General features: G+C 38.2%; 1 protein-coding gene across 2 annotated transcripts in view; it reads right to left on the bottom strand.

Moving 5' to 3' along the window:
• The window catches only part of top1mt (DNA topoisomerase I mitochondrial), a 48686-nt gene that overhangs the window by 25059 nt on the left and 9215 nt on the right, over positions 1–14412 (bottom strand). Inside the window, exon 3 of one of the 2 annotated variants that reach the window (XM_062979940.1) lies at positions 4121–4728. In XM_062979940.1, the coding sequence (XP_062836010.1) occupies positions 4121–4728 (608 nt within the window). Of the gene's footprint in view, positions 1–65; positions 473–4120; positions 4729–14412 lie in introns of those variants that run through there. The other variant, XM_062979941.1, reaches the window with a different exon arrangement.

The following is a 14412-nucleotide window of genomic DNA, read 5'->3' as shown; positions in this document are numbered from 1 at the left end:
AAAGCGAGGAGGACAGAGAGGAGGACAGCTTAGATAAACCCCTAGCCATTGCAAATCAATCTTACCTCGGATGATACATCGTCCTCAGATTTTGATAAAACAAATTCGAAGCGAGTGTCAGGAAACAGCAAGGCGATGCGGGATAATAATGCTGGACATACATAGATGAGACTGACCATTTGGCCAATGTCCATCCATGCCGAAGCATTCCAAATGTCCATTCATTGCAAACTGGAAGTGGATCGGACTTTATTGCTCTTATGGCACTAATGTCTTGCTTTTGGCATATTTTGCATAGCAAGGACAGGATGCAGCTCTAAGGCTTAACCTTCCACTAGGAAAGGCTAAACAATTACAGACTATTATAAAGTATACCTAATATTATATCTAATAAATTATAATTATATATAAAATAAAATATTATTATATATAATAGTATATTATACTATTTAGTACATATAATACAATATACTATGAAATTATAATTATATATATTGTAATATGTTATATTATACAGTGTTTATTATTATATATATTATACTATACAGTATAGTATTTAATAATAATAATAATAATAATAATAATAATAATAATAATAATAATAATAACTTTATTTATATACCGTTCTATCTCCTCGAGAGAACTCAGGACAGTTTTTAATTTTATTAGTGATACAATATATAAAATTATAATTATATATATTGCAATATAATGTTATATTATTTAGTGTATTTAATATAGTATATTATACTATATAGTATATATATATATATATATATAATATAAAATAATTACTATATATATTGCAATATGTTATATTACTTAGTGAATTTAATATAATATATTCTACTATATAGTACATACAATATACTATGAAAATTAAAACTATATATTATATTATATAGCATGCAGTTTTTAATATTATATCTATTAAAATTATTACATATGAATTAAAACAATATACTCTTATATATAATACATTATGAAATTTATAATTATATATAATATGTTATATAATATATTTAATATATCTATTATAATTATAATTACATATAAATAAAATATTATACTATAAATTACACTATATGGTATATATAATACAATATACTATGAAAGTGGTAATTATATATTATAGTATAATGTTATATCATATAGTTTAATATTATATCTATTACAATTAGAATTGCATATAAAATAAAATATTGGGATATATAATATACTATTTAGTGTATAATATACAATATACCAAGATATTATATATATATATATATATATATATATATATATATATATATATAATTTAGTATATTATTATTATTATATAGTATTATTTGGTATTATTATGTATTATATATAATACAATATACTATGAAAATGGTATCTATTATAATTTTATATGATATAGTATATTTAAGGCTGTACCTACTAAAGTTATAATTATTTTAAATAATATACTATTATATATATAGTATATACGAAAACTATTAAATGCAATTTCAAATTGTAAAACAAATTAAAATCAATGTTATTTGCATTTGTGTGGAGCTTGCCTTGCAATAGTCCACGCTTCTGCCTACCCACAATGCAACGTCCCAGGGAAAGATGGGAAATAAGACTCCGGCCCTTTAACTTCCGTCTTCCTGGCCACGTGATGTAAATGAAGTGGTTGCTAGGAAACCATCTGTTCCACGGTTGCCAGGGCAACCAAATTCATTTAAAGGCACAGGAACACCTTTAAGAGTGGATGCTGCTGTGTTGTATCTGAATTATATATTAATTACATTCGTATATAGGTAGGTGTAAAGTCATTTTTTGTTGTTTCCTGAGCAAGAATTCAATAATAACAATTATCATTATTATTGGGTTGTTGTGAGTTTTCTGGGCTGCCTGGCCATGTTCCAGAAGCATTCTCTCCTGACGTTTCGCCCCCATCTATGGCAGGCATCCTCAGAGGTTGTGAGGTCTGCTGGAAACGAGGCAAGTGGGGTTTATATATCTGTGGAAGGATGTCCAGGGTGGGAGAAAGAACTCTTGTCTGTTTGAGGCCAGTGTGAATGGTGCAACTGGCCACCTTGATTAGCACTGAATAGCTTTGCAGCTTCAAAGTCTGGCTGCTTCCTACATTATTTTTATTAAAAGGCATCTAATCCAGCCAGATATATTATTATTGTTAATAATATTAATATTATTATTTTCTGACAAAAGACATCTAGTGCAGCTATATTATCATTATGATTATTATTTTCTGGCAGTCAATTAACAATCAAAGACTTGTCTTTACAAAAGGGGGCCCCAAAGGCCATCTAGTCCAGCCAGATATTATTATTATTATTACTATTATTTTCTATTATTATAGTCTTGCTAGAGTTATTATTTTACTGACACAAAAAACAGTATGACATAGCAAATAAGATGATGATGATGATTATTATTATTATTATTATTATTTTCTGACAAAGGACATCTAGTCCAGCCAGATATATTAGTATCTCAGGGGCTGTGGCGCAGACGGGAGAGCAAACCAGCAAACCAGCTGCAATTAACTGCAATCAATCACTCTGACCAGGAGGTCATGAGTTCGAGGCCCGCTCGGAGCCTATGTTTGTTTGTCTTTGTTCTATGTTAAAAAGGCATTGAATGTTTGCCTATATGTGTAATGTGATCCGCCCTGAGTCCCCTTCGGGGTGAGAAGGGCGGAATATAAATGCTGTAAATAAATAAATAAATAAATAAATAAATAGAATTATTATTATTTTTTGATTGTCAATTAACAAGCCAAAGACTTGTCTTTATAAAAAGGGTCCCCCATAGGACACCTAGTCCAGCAATATTATTATTATTATTATTATTATTATTATATTATTATTTTCTGACAAATGACATTAGTCCAGCCGGATTTATGATGATGATGATGATTATTATTATTATTATTATTATTTTCTGATAGTCAATTAACAAATCAATGGCTTGTCTTTACTAAAAGGGGGCCCCAAAGGCCATCTAGTCCAGACAGATATATTATGATTATGATTATTTTCTGGCAGTCAATTAACAATCAAAGGCTTGTCTTTACTAAAAGGGGGTCCCAAAGGCCATCTAGTCCAGCCTGATATTATTATTATATTATTATTATTATTTTCTAACAGCCAATTAACAAACCAAAGGCTTGCCTTTACAAAAAGGGACCCCCAAAGGACATCTAGTCCAGCCAGATTTTTTATTTTATTATTATTATTATTATTATTATTATTATTATTATTATCAGAAAGTCAATTAACCAAAGGCTTGTCTTTATAAAAAGGGGCCCTAAAGGACACCTAGTCCAGCCAGATTATTATTATTATTATTATTATTATTATTATCTGACAATCAATTAACAACCAAAGGCTTGTCTTTATAAAAAGGGACCCTCAAAGGACATCTAGTCCAGCCAGATTATTATTATTATTATTATTATTATTATTATTATTATTATTATTATCTGACAATCAATTAACAACCAAAGGCTTGTCTTTATAAAAAGGGACCCTCAAAGGACATCTAGTCCAGCCAGATTATTATTATTATTATTATTATTATTATTATTGACACAACGACACAGTATGACACAGCAAACAAGATAGACATGCTGGTCATACTGTGTCATTGTGTCAATTATTATTATTATTATTATTATTATTATTATTATTACTATTATTATTATTACTACTACTACTACAATTTTCTGACAGTCAATTAACAAACAAAATGCTTGTCTTTACTAAAAGGGTCCCCCAAATGACATCTAGTCCATCCCCGTTAGTTTGGGGAAAGCAGGACTTGTATCTATATTTATTCACTAGCTTTGCCCGGCCACGCGTTGCTCTGGCTTATGGGAATCCTTTGTTGGCCAGCTGGAATAGCAATGAATAGCCTTGCAGTCTCAAAGCCTGGCCGTTTTCTGGAGTAGCTGGAGCTTTTTGTTGTATGAACGTAGAGGCATGGATGAGGGGTTGTGCTGCCAAGTTTAGTTTTTCTGGGATGTGTAGTTTTGTTGTTTTGTCCTAGGCCGAAATTTCATTACCCTTTTATAGATATAGATTTATTTTGTATACGATTCCAACCCAAGTTTGGCACTCACCACTTCCACTTCTCCTCCTTCGAGTCTCCTCTCCCCTTCCCTCCTTCTTCTCTCTTCTTCTTCTTCTTCCTTAGGCATCCCTCCGCTTCCACCGCTTTTCTCTTCCTCGGCCTTGTTTTCTGGACGCCTCTTTTGCTCTTGCTCTTCTTGACCCTCTTTCTCCTGCAATCCTCCACTATTTCTTTGCTATCCTTCCTTTTGTTTGATTTCATCTCTCCGAAATCGCATTCGCTCTGGATTTGGGATGGCAGCCCATATCCATCTGCTAAATCCGTTCCTTCCTTCCTCAATGCTTTTCCACCCAATTCCTCCTCATCCTCTTCTCCTTCTCTCTTTCCTTCCTCCACTTTGCTCTTCTTCATCCTCCTTTCTTCAGCATCTGCATCTTCCTCTCCTTCACTCTCCTCCTTCAGCCACTTTTTCTCATTCTTCTCTTCTTCGGCTCCTTTCGTTCCATCCTTCGCTTCGCCAACCTCTCTCAGACTTTCTTCTCGTCCTTCTTCCTCCTGCTTTACATCCGAAACTTTATTTTTCTCAATCCTCTTCTCTTCTGCTTTGCTGTCTATTTCTAAAGACCGTGACTCTTTCTTCTCCTGCCATCGGCTGAACTGCAAGAAAGATATGATGATGATGATGATTATTATTATTATAATTACATCACTTTCCTCTCCTAATCATTATTAATTAATTATCATCATTATTACCATCACTATCACCATCAGCATCATCACATTATCATTATTATAATTTTCATCATAATCACATTATTATAATTAACATTATTATTATTATTATTATTATTATTATTATTATTATTATTATTACAGTAGAGTCTCGCTTATCCAACATAAATGGGCCAGCAGAACATTGGATAAGTGAAAAGGTTGGATAATAAGGAGGGATTAAGGCAAAGCCTATTAAACATTTTATTATGTTTAATTATTTATTTATTATTATTAAATAAATAGATCTCTTATTTCCCCCTAATATCATAATACACACACATTCATATATACAGTAGAGTCTCACTTATCCAACACTCGCTTATCCAACATTCTGGATTATCCAATGCATTTTTGTAGTCAATGTTTTCCATATATCGTGATATTTTGGTGCTAAATTCGTAAATACAGTAATTACTACATAGCATTACTGTGTATTGAACTACTTTTTCTGTAAAATTTGTTGTATAACATGATGTTTTGGTGCTTAATTTGTAAATTCATAACCTAATTTGATGTTTAATAGGCTTTTCCTTAATCTCTCCTTATTATCCAACATATTCGCTTATCCAACATTCCGCCGGCCCGTTTACGTTGGATAAGTGAGACTCTACTGTACATATATACATATATACAATATAATTTACAATAACATATAATATAATATATTGTATATGCATATAATATTAATAATATTATTTTGTAATACAATATAAGACTAATAATACAATATAATAATATTAATTATTTATTATATATTACATGTAATATTATTAATAAGGTTACAATATATAGATATAGTACAATATGGTAATTTATTGCCAGTATTGTGCTATGCCAATAATATAATATTGTATGTAAATTTAATTTGTAAGCCGCTCTGAGTCCCCTTCAGGGTGAGAAAGGCGGGATATAAATGTATTAAATAAATAAATAAATAAATAAAGTTATGATTTTACAAATTAAGCATCAAAACATCATGTTCGACAACAAATTGACAAAAAAAACCGAGTTCAATACACCGTTACGTTATGTAGTAATTACTGTATTTACGAATTTAGCAACAAAACATCACAATGTATTGAAAACATTGACTACAAAAACATTAAATACTAAAAGGCAGACGTGTTGGATAATACAGAACATTGGATAAGCGAAGGTTGGATAAGCGAGACTACTGTATCATTAAGATGGGTTTGAAAGTCAGCAGATTACAGAGCCTGTCTTCATAGACCTGTCAGCAGCTTATGACACTGTCAATCATCGCCTTCTCCTGAGAAAAATTTATAATATCCCAAAGGGCTCCCACCTCACCCGCTTCATAGGAAATCTGCTACAAAACAGGAGCTTTTTTGTTGAATTCCAGGGCCAGAGATCCCGATGGCGAAAACAAAACGCCCTACCTCAGGGGAGTGTGCTTGTTCCATCAATGTTTACAATTACACAAATGACCAGCCACTGCCAGAAGAAATAGAGTTTCATTTATGCTGATGATCGTGCCATCATCACTCAAGCAGGGAGTTTTGAAATGGTTGAACAAAGGCTCTCTGAAGCTTTAGGTGCTCTTGCTGCCTATTACAGGGAAAACCAGCTGATCCCTAATCCATCTAAAATGCAGACATGTGCTTTTCACCATAAAAACAAATGTGACGGTGCGGGTGGCACCATCTATATGTCAAACTGTAAGTTGCAAGATTTGAATTGTATCATGCCTGATTTTACCTTTACCCTGTAAATGTAGTTGGATTGATTGGTCATTCATAGCTGTCAATCAGTGTTGTTTGCACCAGTTATATTGCTCCCTCAGCTCAATTGTTTGACTCCACCCTGGGTCAGTGTTTCCTTTTTCATTCCACCATCAAGCTTTCTACCAGATGGACGTGAGAGAGAGACTTGGCTCTAAAAGCCCTTGATTAAGTTACCTCTCAGCACCAATTCTGAAGTTCTTACCCTTGAAACTTATGCTTCATGTTCAGGGCCAACCTGGATGACGTTGAGGAGTCTCAAGCGCCTTTAGATCAGTTCTTTGGCACCAGAGGAAGACTGTGTCTTCAAACATAGGCCATTTGGACTAAGGCTGAGGATTGCTCCGGCATTTACAGCCATTGAGAAAGAGGGACCTGGAAAAGCTTCTCAGTTGCAGAGCTCCTTGGACTTAAGACAACCAAAGATTGTAATGTATACTTTCCTTTACCACTTTGAAACTTCCAGCTTATTGGGATAACCTTTTGTGAACAATAAAACCAGTTTTGGGTTATCTACAGTGTTTTGGTCCTTGGGAGTTCCAGTTTCCCTAAAGGAGGGCAAGAAGCAATCCCCTGGGGAAAGATGTCACGTCCATGCCTTATAGCTCCAGGCACGACGGCACAACAAACAAGAATCTAGAGCTCTGGGGATCACCTGGGAAGGAATCCCAATGAAGCATTGCAGCACAACAACATATTAGGGAGTTACTCTGGACCGTGCTCTGACTTATAAGAAGCACTGCTTGACGATCAAACAAAAAGTGAGTACTAGAAATAATATCATATGAAAACTGACTGGCACAACTTGGGGATCACAACCAGACACAGTGAAGACATCTGCCCTTGCGCTTTGCTACTCTGCTGCTGAATACGCATGCTCAGTGTGGAATACATCTCACCACGTTAGATGGATGTGGCTCTTAATGAGACATGCTGCACTATCACCACTGGAGAAATTATACAGTTTAGCCGGCATTGTACCACTTGACATCCACTGGGAAGTAGCAGCCAGCAATGAAAGGACCGAGGCATAGACATCTCCGGCCCATCCCCTGTTCGGATATCAGCCAGCATGCCTGTTATGACTCAGCTGGAATCTCAGATTGACTTTGATGAGGATAATGGGATTCAGGTTCAAAATGTCCCTGTTGTAGAAGATGAGGAACAAAGAGAGCAAGTTCATTTTCCCACAGCAAGGAATGATGTTGATGATACTGAAACTAGCCAGGTGCAAATTGACTTAGAAAAGGAGGACAGTTCTCAGCCTGATAACAAGCAGGCTGGCCTTGATGAAACGGGCTCCTTAGATCGAGCTGACCATTTGGAATTCGGGGTTCGGAGGAGTGTGAGGATCGCAAACAAGAGGGAGGTTAGAGGCCAGAGAAATGCTTTCATGTTTTGCAAAGGGTATTAAAGCAATGTGTTTGGAGACAAAACTTTGTCAAAGCAACTTTTGTTCAACCAAGAAGCAAGCTCTCGTTTTCCTGGATTATCTTGCAGCCTATGAGTTCATGTTCCTGGGACTTTGTCATGCTCTAATGGGACTTGGTTTATTCCTTATGATTTCTTGAATTATTCTCTAAGGCTTTATTTTGTAATGAACTTTTGGAACTTTACTTTTGCTTTTTAAGAACTTTTTACCTTCTATTTTCGGATAAACTAAAAAGACTTCAACCTGTGTGCAGTTTGGTGTAAACAGCAAGGTGAAGCTAGCCTGAGGTGCGACAACGCCAATGCCTTAAATCAAGAAATAGCTTTCTAAGAACTACAGAGATACTCGCAGGAACACCTCAGCAAGCGAGAGTCCAAAAGTGGCAGCTAAAACCCGGAACCTCAATCAATGGCTGATGCCGGATGAGAGACTCCCTCCTGGGCACACAGAAGACTGGGCGACTTGGAAGGCACTGAACAGACTGCGCTCTGACACCACAAGATGCAGAGCTAACCTTAGGAAATGGGGCCACAAAGTTGAGTCCACGACATGCGAGTGTGGATAAGACCACAGACCACCTATTACAATGCAGCCTGAGCCACATGCACAATGGAGGACCTTCTCACAGCAACACCAGAGGCACTCCAAGTGGCCAGCTACTGGTCAAAGGACATTTAGTATAATGCCAAGGTGTTTGTTTTTTCTTAACTTTGTGTTTTCAAATACATTACAACTTGTACCTTTGGTTCGCTTCTGACACAATAAATAAAATCATCACATTACTGTCATTATCATTATTATTGTCATCATCATCATCCATCACCACCTGGGACTGAATCTACACTGACATATAATGCAGTTTCCAAATGCAAGCTTGTCAGAGTAATTTAAGCAGCGCAGCAGTAGTAGGATGGAGTCAGTGTGACGTAGAACGAAGAGACATCAGAGACGATGGTAAAACTATATACAAGTTTTACTGAAAGCAGTAATAAAGACAAACAGACTTGTAGACAATGGACAACGGACTTGACTTTCAGCAGACAGCACTCGACTCAACTCAGAACAGAACAGAACAGAACTGATGCAATCAGCAATGCACACACACTTGTGTCTGGACACTCCCTGGTTCCAGCCACACATCAAGGACATCACAGCTTCTTAGTAATTAACTCTTTCCAGACTATGTTACACTCTGGATGATGCAATCAGTATGCAATACAGCCAAGACACAAATTTCATTTAAACACTACCAATACACAAATCCCACATTAACATTAACTGCATTAAACTGAGTTATATTAGTTTACACTGCCATATAATCCAGCTCAGTGCAGTTTAACTACATTTGGAAACTGCATTATATTACATGGCAGTATATATACAGCCTGGGTTGACTACAGTCACAAAGCCAAGTGTTGTGGTTCCACCAAGCAAGGCATGGAAAGCAACACCAAAAAGGGCCAATCTGGCATCCTCATTGCAGTTATAATTATTGTTCTGTTTGTTCTATTTGTATTCCTGCTTTTATTTCAATTGAGACGCACAATGAAAAACATTAACAAAATACTGCTGTTGCTATGAACCTTCTATTGAAGTTCAACCCCATAACATTATAATGGAGGATCTTTTAATTTGGGATTTTCCAATTTTGGGGGTTTTAATTTGGGGTTATTTTGCACTTTATTGTCCATTTAAGTGTTATTTTGCACTTTATTGTCCTGTTCCGTCCCCCAGGACGATGGTTTGCCTTACCTATTGGTCGTTTGTTTGTTTTCCCTCCTTTACATTTTGTTTGAGCCTCTGGCTGCAAAGGCCTAGGAAAGGTGGCTTGGAATCTGCAAGAGCTGGCTGCAGTTTTCTTTGCAGTGATTGGTCAAAGAGTGCAACATCTTAGGACCGCCCTTTTTACCAGGGTCTAGTCTCCATTTTGGAGCTTCATTCTGGCTATAGTCTTCCAACGTGCTGGAGCTGTGCAAAGCTAACTGGGACAAATCATCCTCAAAACCAGGCCAATCTAAGCCTATCCAAATTAGATAAGTATTGAATTATATTGATATGGAATAGGAAATCTGGTTAGAGGAGCAGAGTTATTCCATCGCTTCTAGAACTAATCTTTGCTGTAAAGATAGGGAAGGAAAGAGTTTCTCCTTCTAATATAGGCAGCGTGATTAGGGTATAGTGGTTTTATAATCACTTTTGCCTTCTGGAACCAGGGATAATTCTGTGACTAAAACCTATAGAAATTTGTTTCATTTTCTGCAACTTTAAGATCTGTGCCAGGTTTACAACCTTGTATGAATAAACATCCTTTTTTGAAGTTATCCAGACTCAGTCGTTCAATATCTATAGGACAGCTTATAGGGATTTGCAGTTCGCCCGGATAAAGGACAGCACGTTTCAGTTTTATAGCTTTTTATTGTCCGGCGGACGGCACAGTTTTGAGGTCGATCAGCGGTTTTTCCGCTTCAGCTAGCTTGCACGGCTTTATAGTTTTTTATAGTTTAGGAAGTTTTAGTATAGGCTGCGGCTTTTCCGCCTGAGCTCAGTCTGCATACCTAAAGACTCTACCAGCGTCTGAGGCAGTGGAGCCCGCTCTCAGACCTGAAGGAGTCAAATAGTGGGGCTCTATTTCCTTGCTATTTGGCTCGCGTGTGCGCACGTAGCCCAGTGGCTTTCTGGGTTTGCACAGGCTGTGCAGTTCCCAGCAACGTCCAGGGCTCCCTCGGCGGTAGACCTCGAGCCGCGGAGCACCAGCGACAGTTCTTTGGCTGGCTCTGAGGCGTGGAGCCCACCAGAACCAGGCTAGAACCTGGACAGGCCTGGCAACGCTGCTGCGAGTTCGGCCGGAGCACTCAACCGGCTTTGACAGCCTCTTCATCAGGAGTTCGGCCGGAGCACTCGGCCGGCTTTGACCTGCCTCATGGTCCGGCGGTGGTGACCTGCCTCATCGTCCTGCGGTGGTGACCTGCCTCATTGACCTGCGGCGGTGACCTGCCCCATCGTCCTGCGGTGGTGACCTGCCTCATCGTCCTGCGGTGGTGACCTGCCTCATCGTCCTGCGGTGGTGACCTGCCTCATCGTCCTGCGGTGGTGACCTGCTTCATCGACCTGCGGTGGTGACCTCCCTTCACAGCGGGGAGGAGGTGTCTCTTCTCTCCTCCTTTCCAAAGCCAGCCTCGGTGCTCCTTCGGCGGCAGGCCTCGAGCCGCAGAGCACGAGGTGCTTGAAAATTTGGCGAAGTCGCCATTTTGGCAGTTTACGTCACTCGGGCAAGGGAGGTATCAAGTGGCAAGTTGCTGTCAGTTGACATTTTGCAGCTTGCCCACTAAAATCTGGCGCCAAAGGTCACAATCTTTGTAAAGTATAGTTACTTAGTGATATATATTGCTATGGTTAAGTGTTGTGCATTGTATTATATGTTGTATTTGCTTTTGTTGTAAATTTACTTGCTATTAAGAATACATAATGTCTATGCAATTTCAAGACGATACAGATGGTATACCTCCTTCTGAGGCTGAAAGTAGGAATGAAAGGCCCCAAAGGATAAAGCACCCTTCAGCCAAGATGCTAGCCCATCTAATAGATGAAAAGGAGCTCCTCCATGTGAGGTTAGGTTCGGCATGGGAGCGAATTGTAACATTGATGGACAGAATTGAGAGCTTGGGTATTACAAGGGTGCCATCCATATTACAGACAGACCTTGAAGAGACCTTCGGTCTCTGGAGGGGTTTGGTGTCTAAGATAGTCCAGGTCCTCGAGCGCATTAACGCCAAGGATTCAGAGTTAGAAATAGTGAGTGTCTTAGCTGACACTAATGAGAAAGAAAATAAGGTGAGGGCAATTCTAGATGCCTTGGAATTTAGTTCTCCACCTGTTAATCTAAGGTCTGAGCCAAAAGGAAATCAGTCTTCCTTATGCAGCCATGAGACCAATCTTTTAAAATCACCTGCTGTGGCACTTAGTCTTAAGTCCAACCGCTCTAGCCAGGTATCTAAACTAAGGGAGTGTGCATCATCTAAACATAGCCACTCTAGCAAGTCTTCTGCTGCTGGGAGTGCCATCTCTTCCCTAGCTGCCTTGCACATTAAGGAGGCTGCACGTCTGGAGCTAAAGAGCAAGGTAGCGGGGGCGGAGGCTGATGCTAAGGCAGCTGATCTCACCCTTCCTGTCATGCCACGAGCAGGCAAAACATTACCTGCTGCCCTGTCTCTTTAAGGTTCCAAAGGGGCGGAGCTTAGCCTTGGCCCCTGCCAGCCTGAAATGGCAGTTATTTTTGTCAGTTAGAATTTGTCAGTTGGTGAAGCACTGGAAGGAAGTGTAGGAAGTAAAAGGATCACAGAAATTCACGTCACGTTGGAACTGTATTCAAATTAGATTAAAAAGCCATAGACTACAGCAATAGAGAAAGCCATGTCAACAACACTGCATTGAAATCATCTCAAAGATACAAAGAATCCAGTCATAACAAGACTTTATACTCTGTGGCAATATCTATCCAGAACTGCATAGACTCAAAGATTTCTTTCCTCACAAGAGACTTCATAGTGGCATCAAGAGGAAAAGAGATCAATTTTGTCTATTAATAAAATATTTTGTTTCACAACTACAGTCTCCAATCTGTCCTTCGTGCTATGAGTCCTTCCAGTTCATTTAATTAAGCATGGAGGCAGAACAGTGAATTTCTTTCCTTTGACCTTCCCAAGTAAAAGTGAATTTCTTTCCTTCAAGCTTCCTGAATAAAAGTGAATTTATTTTCCTTTGAGCTTCCCCAGTAAAAGTGTATTTTCTTTAAGCTTCCCAAGTAGCAGTTGATTTCTTTCTTTTGACCTTCCTGAGGAGAAGTGAAAACTACCTCAGAAGAAGAAGGAGTTAAGCAGCCATTTTGACTGTAGAGAGAGTGCAGTCATAGAGGGCAGCGCCATTTTGAAGGAACCTGAGGGAAGCCCTTTTGGAGGAAAATGTGGTTTTCAGGACCACAATAGTTATTTTTAAGTCTAAAAAGCTTTAAGTCTCAGTAAAAGGACTGAGAATCTTAAAAGTTAGTGATCACTTTATTTAAGGGACTATTAGTAACGGACAGCAACAGGAGAATAAAAGACCTACATTCCAAAGTAACGGAGAATAGGCTATTCAGTCCTTTCTGTCCAAAAGCAATTCAGTCTAATATAAAGTGACACAAACTTCAGAAGACTTAAAGATGTCTGCTTCTTCCTCACAAAAGAGCAGAATATCTAAACCTACCTCAAAAATGTTGTCCTTCTGGCAAGATAAACTAGATTCCTTGAAACCTAAATATCAGAAGTCATGGCAGAGAATTTTAGATATGAGTCAAGCAAGCCATCGCTTTAGGCAGCAGAAAGAAATATTAGATTGTAAGGAAAGATTACAACATCAATACTGTGAGTGGATAACATATTCAGATAATATAATCTCTTTGCTTGAACATATGAAAACATCAGAATCTTTAAGTAATAAGGAAGAAATGTTGTCAGAGAGAGAGAGAAGGGAACTAGAATTTGATACCATCATGAATGATTTATCTAACAAAATATCAGAAGGTCAGGCAGAAGAAGACCCTGCCTCCCTTATGGAAACTGTTGATGAAGAACAAGTGCAACACATGTTTAGTAAAGACACAGATACAAAGTCAAACAGGTCTGTGTGTACATTAGCAGGCAAATCAAGATCATCTCACACATCCCATAGAACAGAAAGAACAAGAGGGACTTCTGTTCATAGTGGTTCTTCTGGCCAATCCCTTAGTCTGGTTATAAAGGCTAGGGCCGAGGCAGCTGCCGCAGTAAAACAAATAGAGTTTCTTAAGAAAAGACAGCAAATTGTTGCAGAGAAGGCAGAACTGGATGCCTTGGCCGCTGCCAAGAAGGCAGAAATGGAAGCCGCAGCCGCTGCCAAGAAGGCAGAAATGGAAGCCGCAGCTGCCGCTGAGCAGGCAGCAGCCGCTGCCAAGCATGCAGGTATGGATGCAGAAAATAAGGCCCGTCAAGTTAAAACAGAAGCTGCTCTAGCAACGTTAGCACAGGTTGCAAAGGCTGAGGTGTTACAAGTAAAGGCCTCAGTCCTAGAGCAAGGTCTCTTAGGAAATACATTCCCTCCAGATGTTACAACAGAAGATCCTGTCACAAAAGTGGATTCTTATTTAAATACCCAAATTATCAATATTGCAGCCCCTCCTGTGCTAACAAGAGAAAGTGCAGTAGCAAATAATTCTTTTGTATCACAACCAGAAATTATAGAGGTTTCTGCACCCAAAGAACATTATTTGCCGTATGCAGAAGTAGCAAGTCAAGCAGCAGTTCCATTGCATGATATATCTCAAACCAAGTTGGAGCACAGTTTTCCAGTAGACACACAGGACTCAATACAGTCAAACTA

This window comes from Anolis carolinensis, chromosome 4 (genome assembly GCF_035594765.1).
Source record: "Anolis carolinensis isolate JA03-04 chromosome 4, rAnoCar3.1.pri, whole genome shotgun sequence".
In the NCBI taxonomy this organism is placed as follows: Eukaryota; Metazoa; Chordata; class Lepidosauria; order Squamata; family Dactyloidae; genus Anolis; species Anolis carolinensis.
Note: the sequence above shows the minus strand (reverse complement) of the source record. Positions and strands in the feature narration are given on the sequence as shown.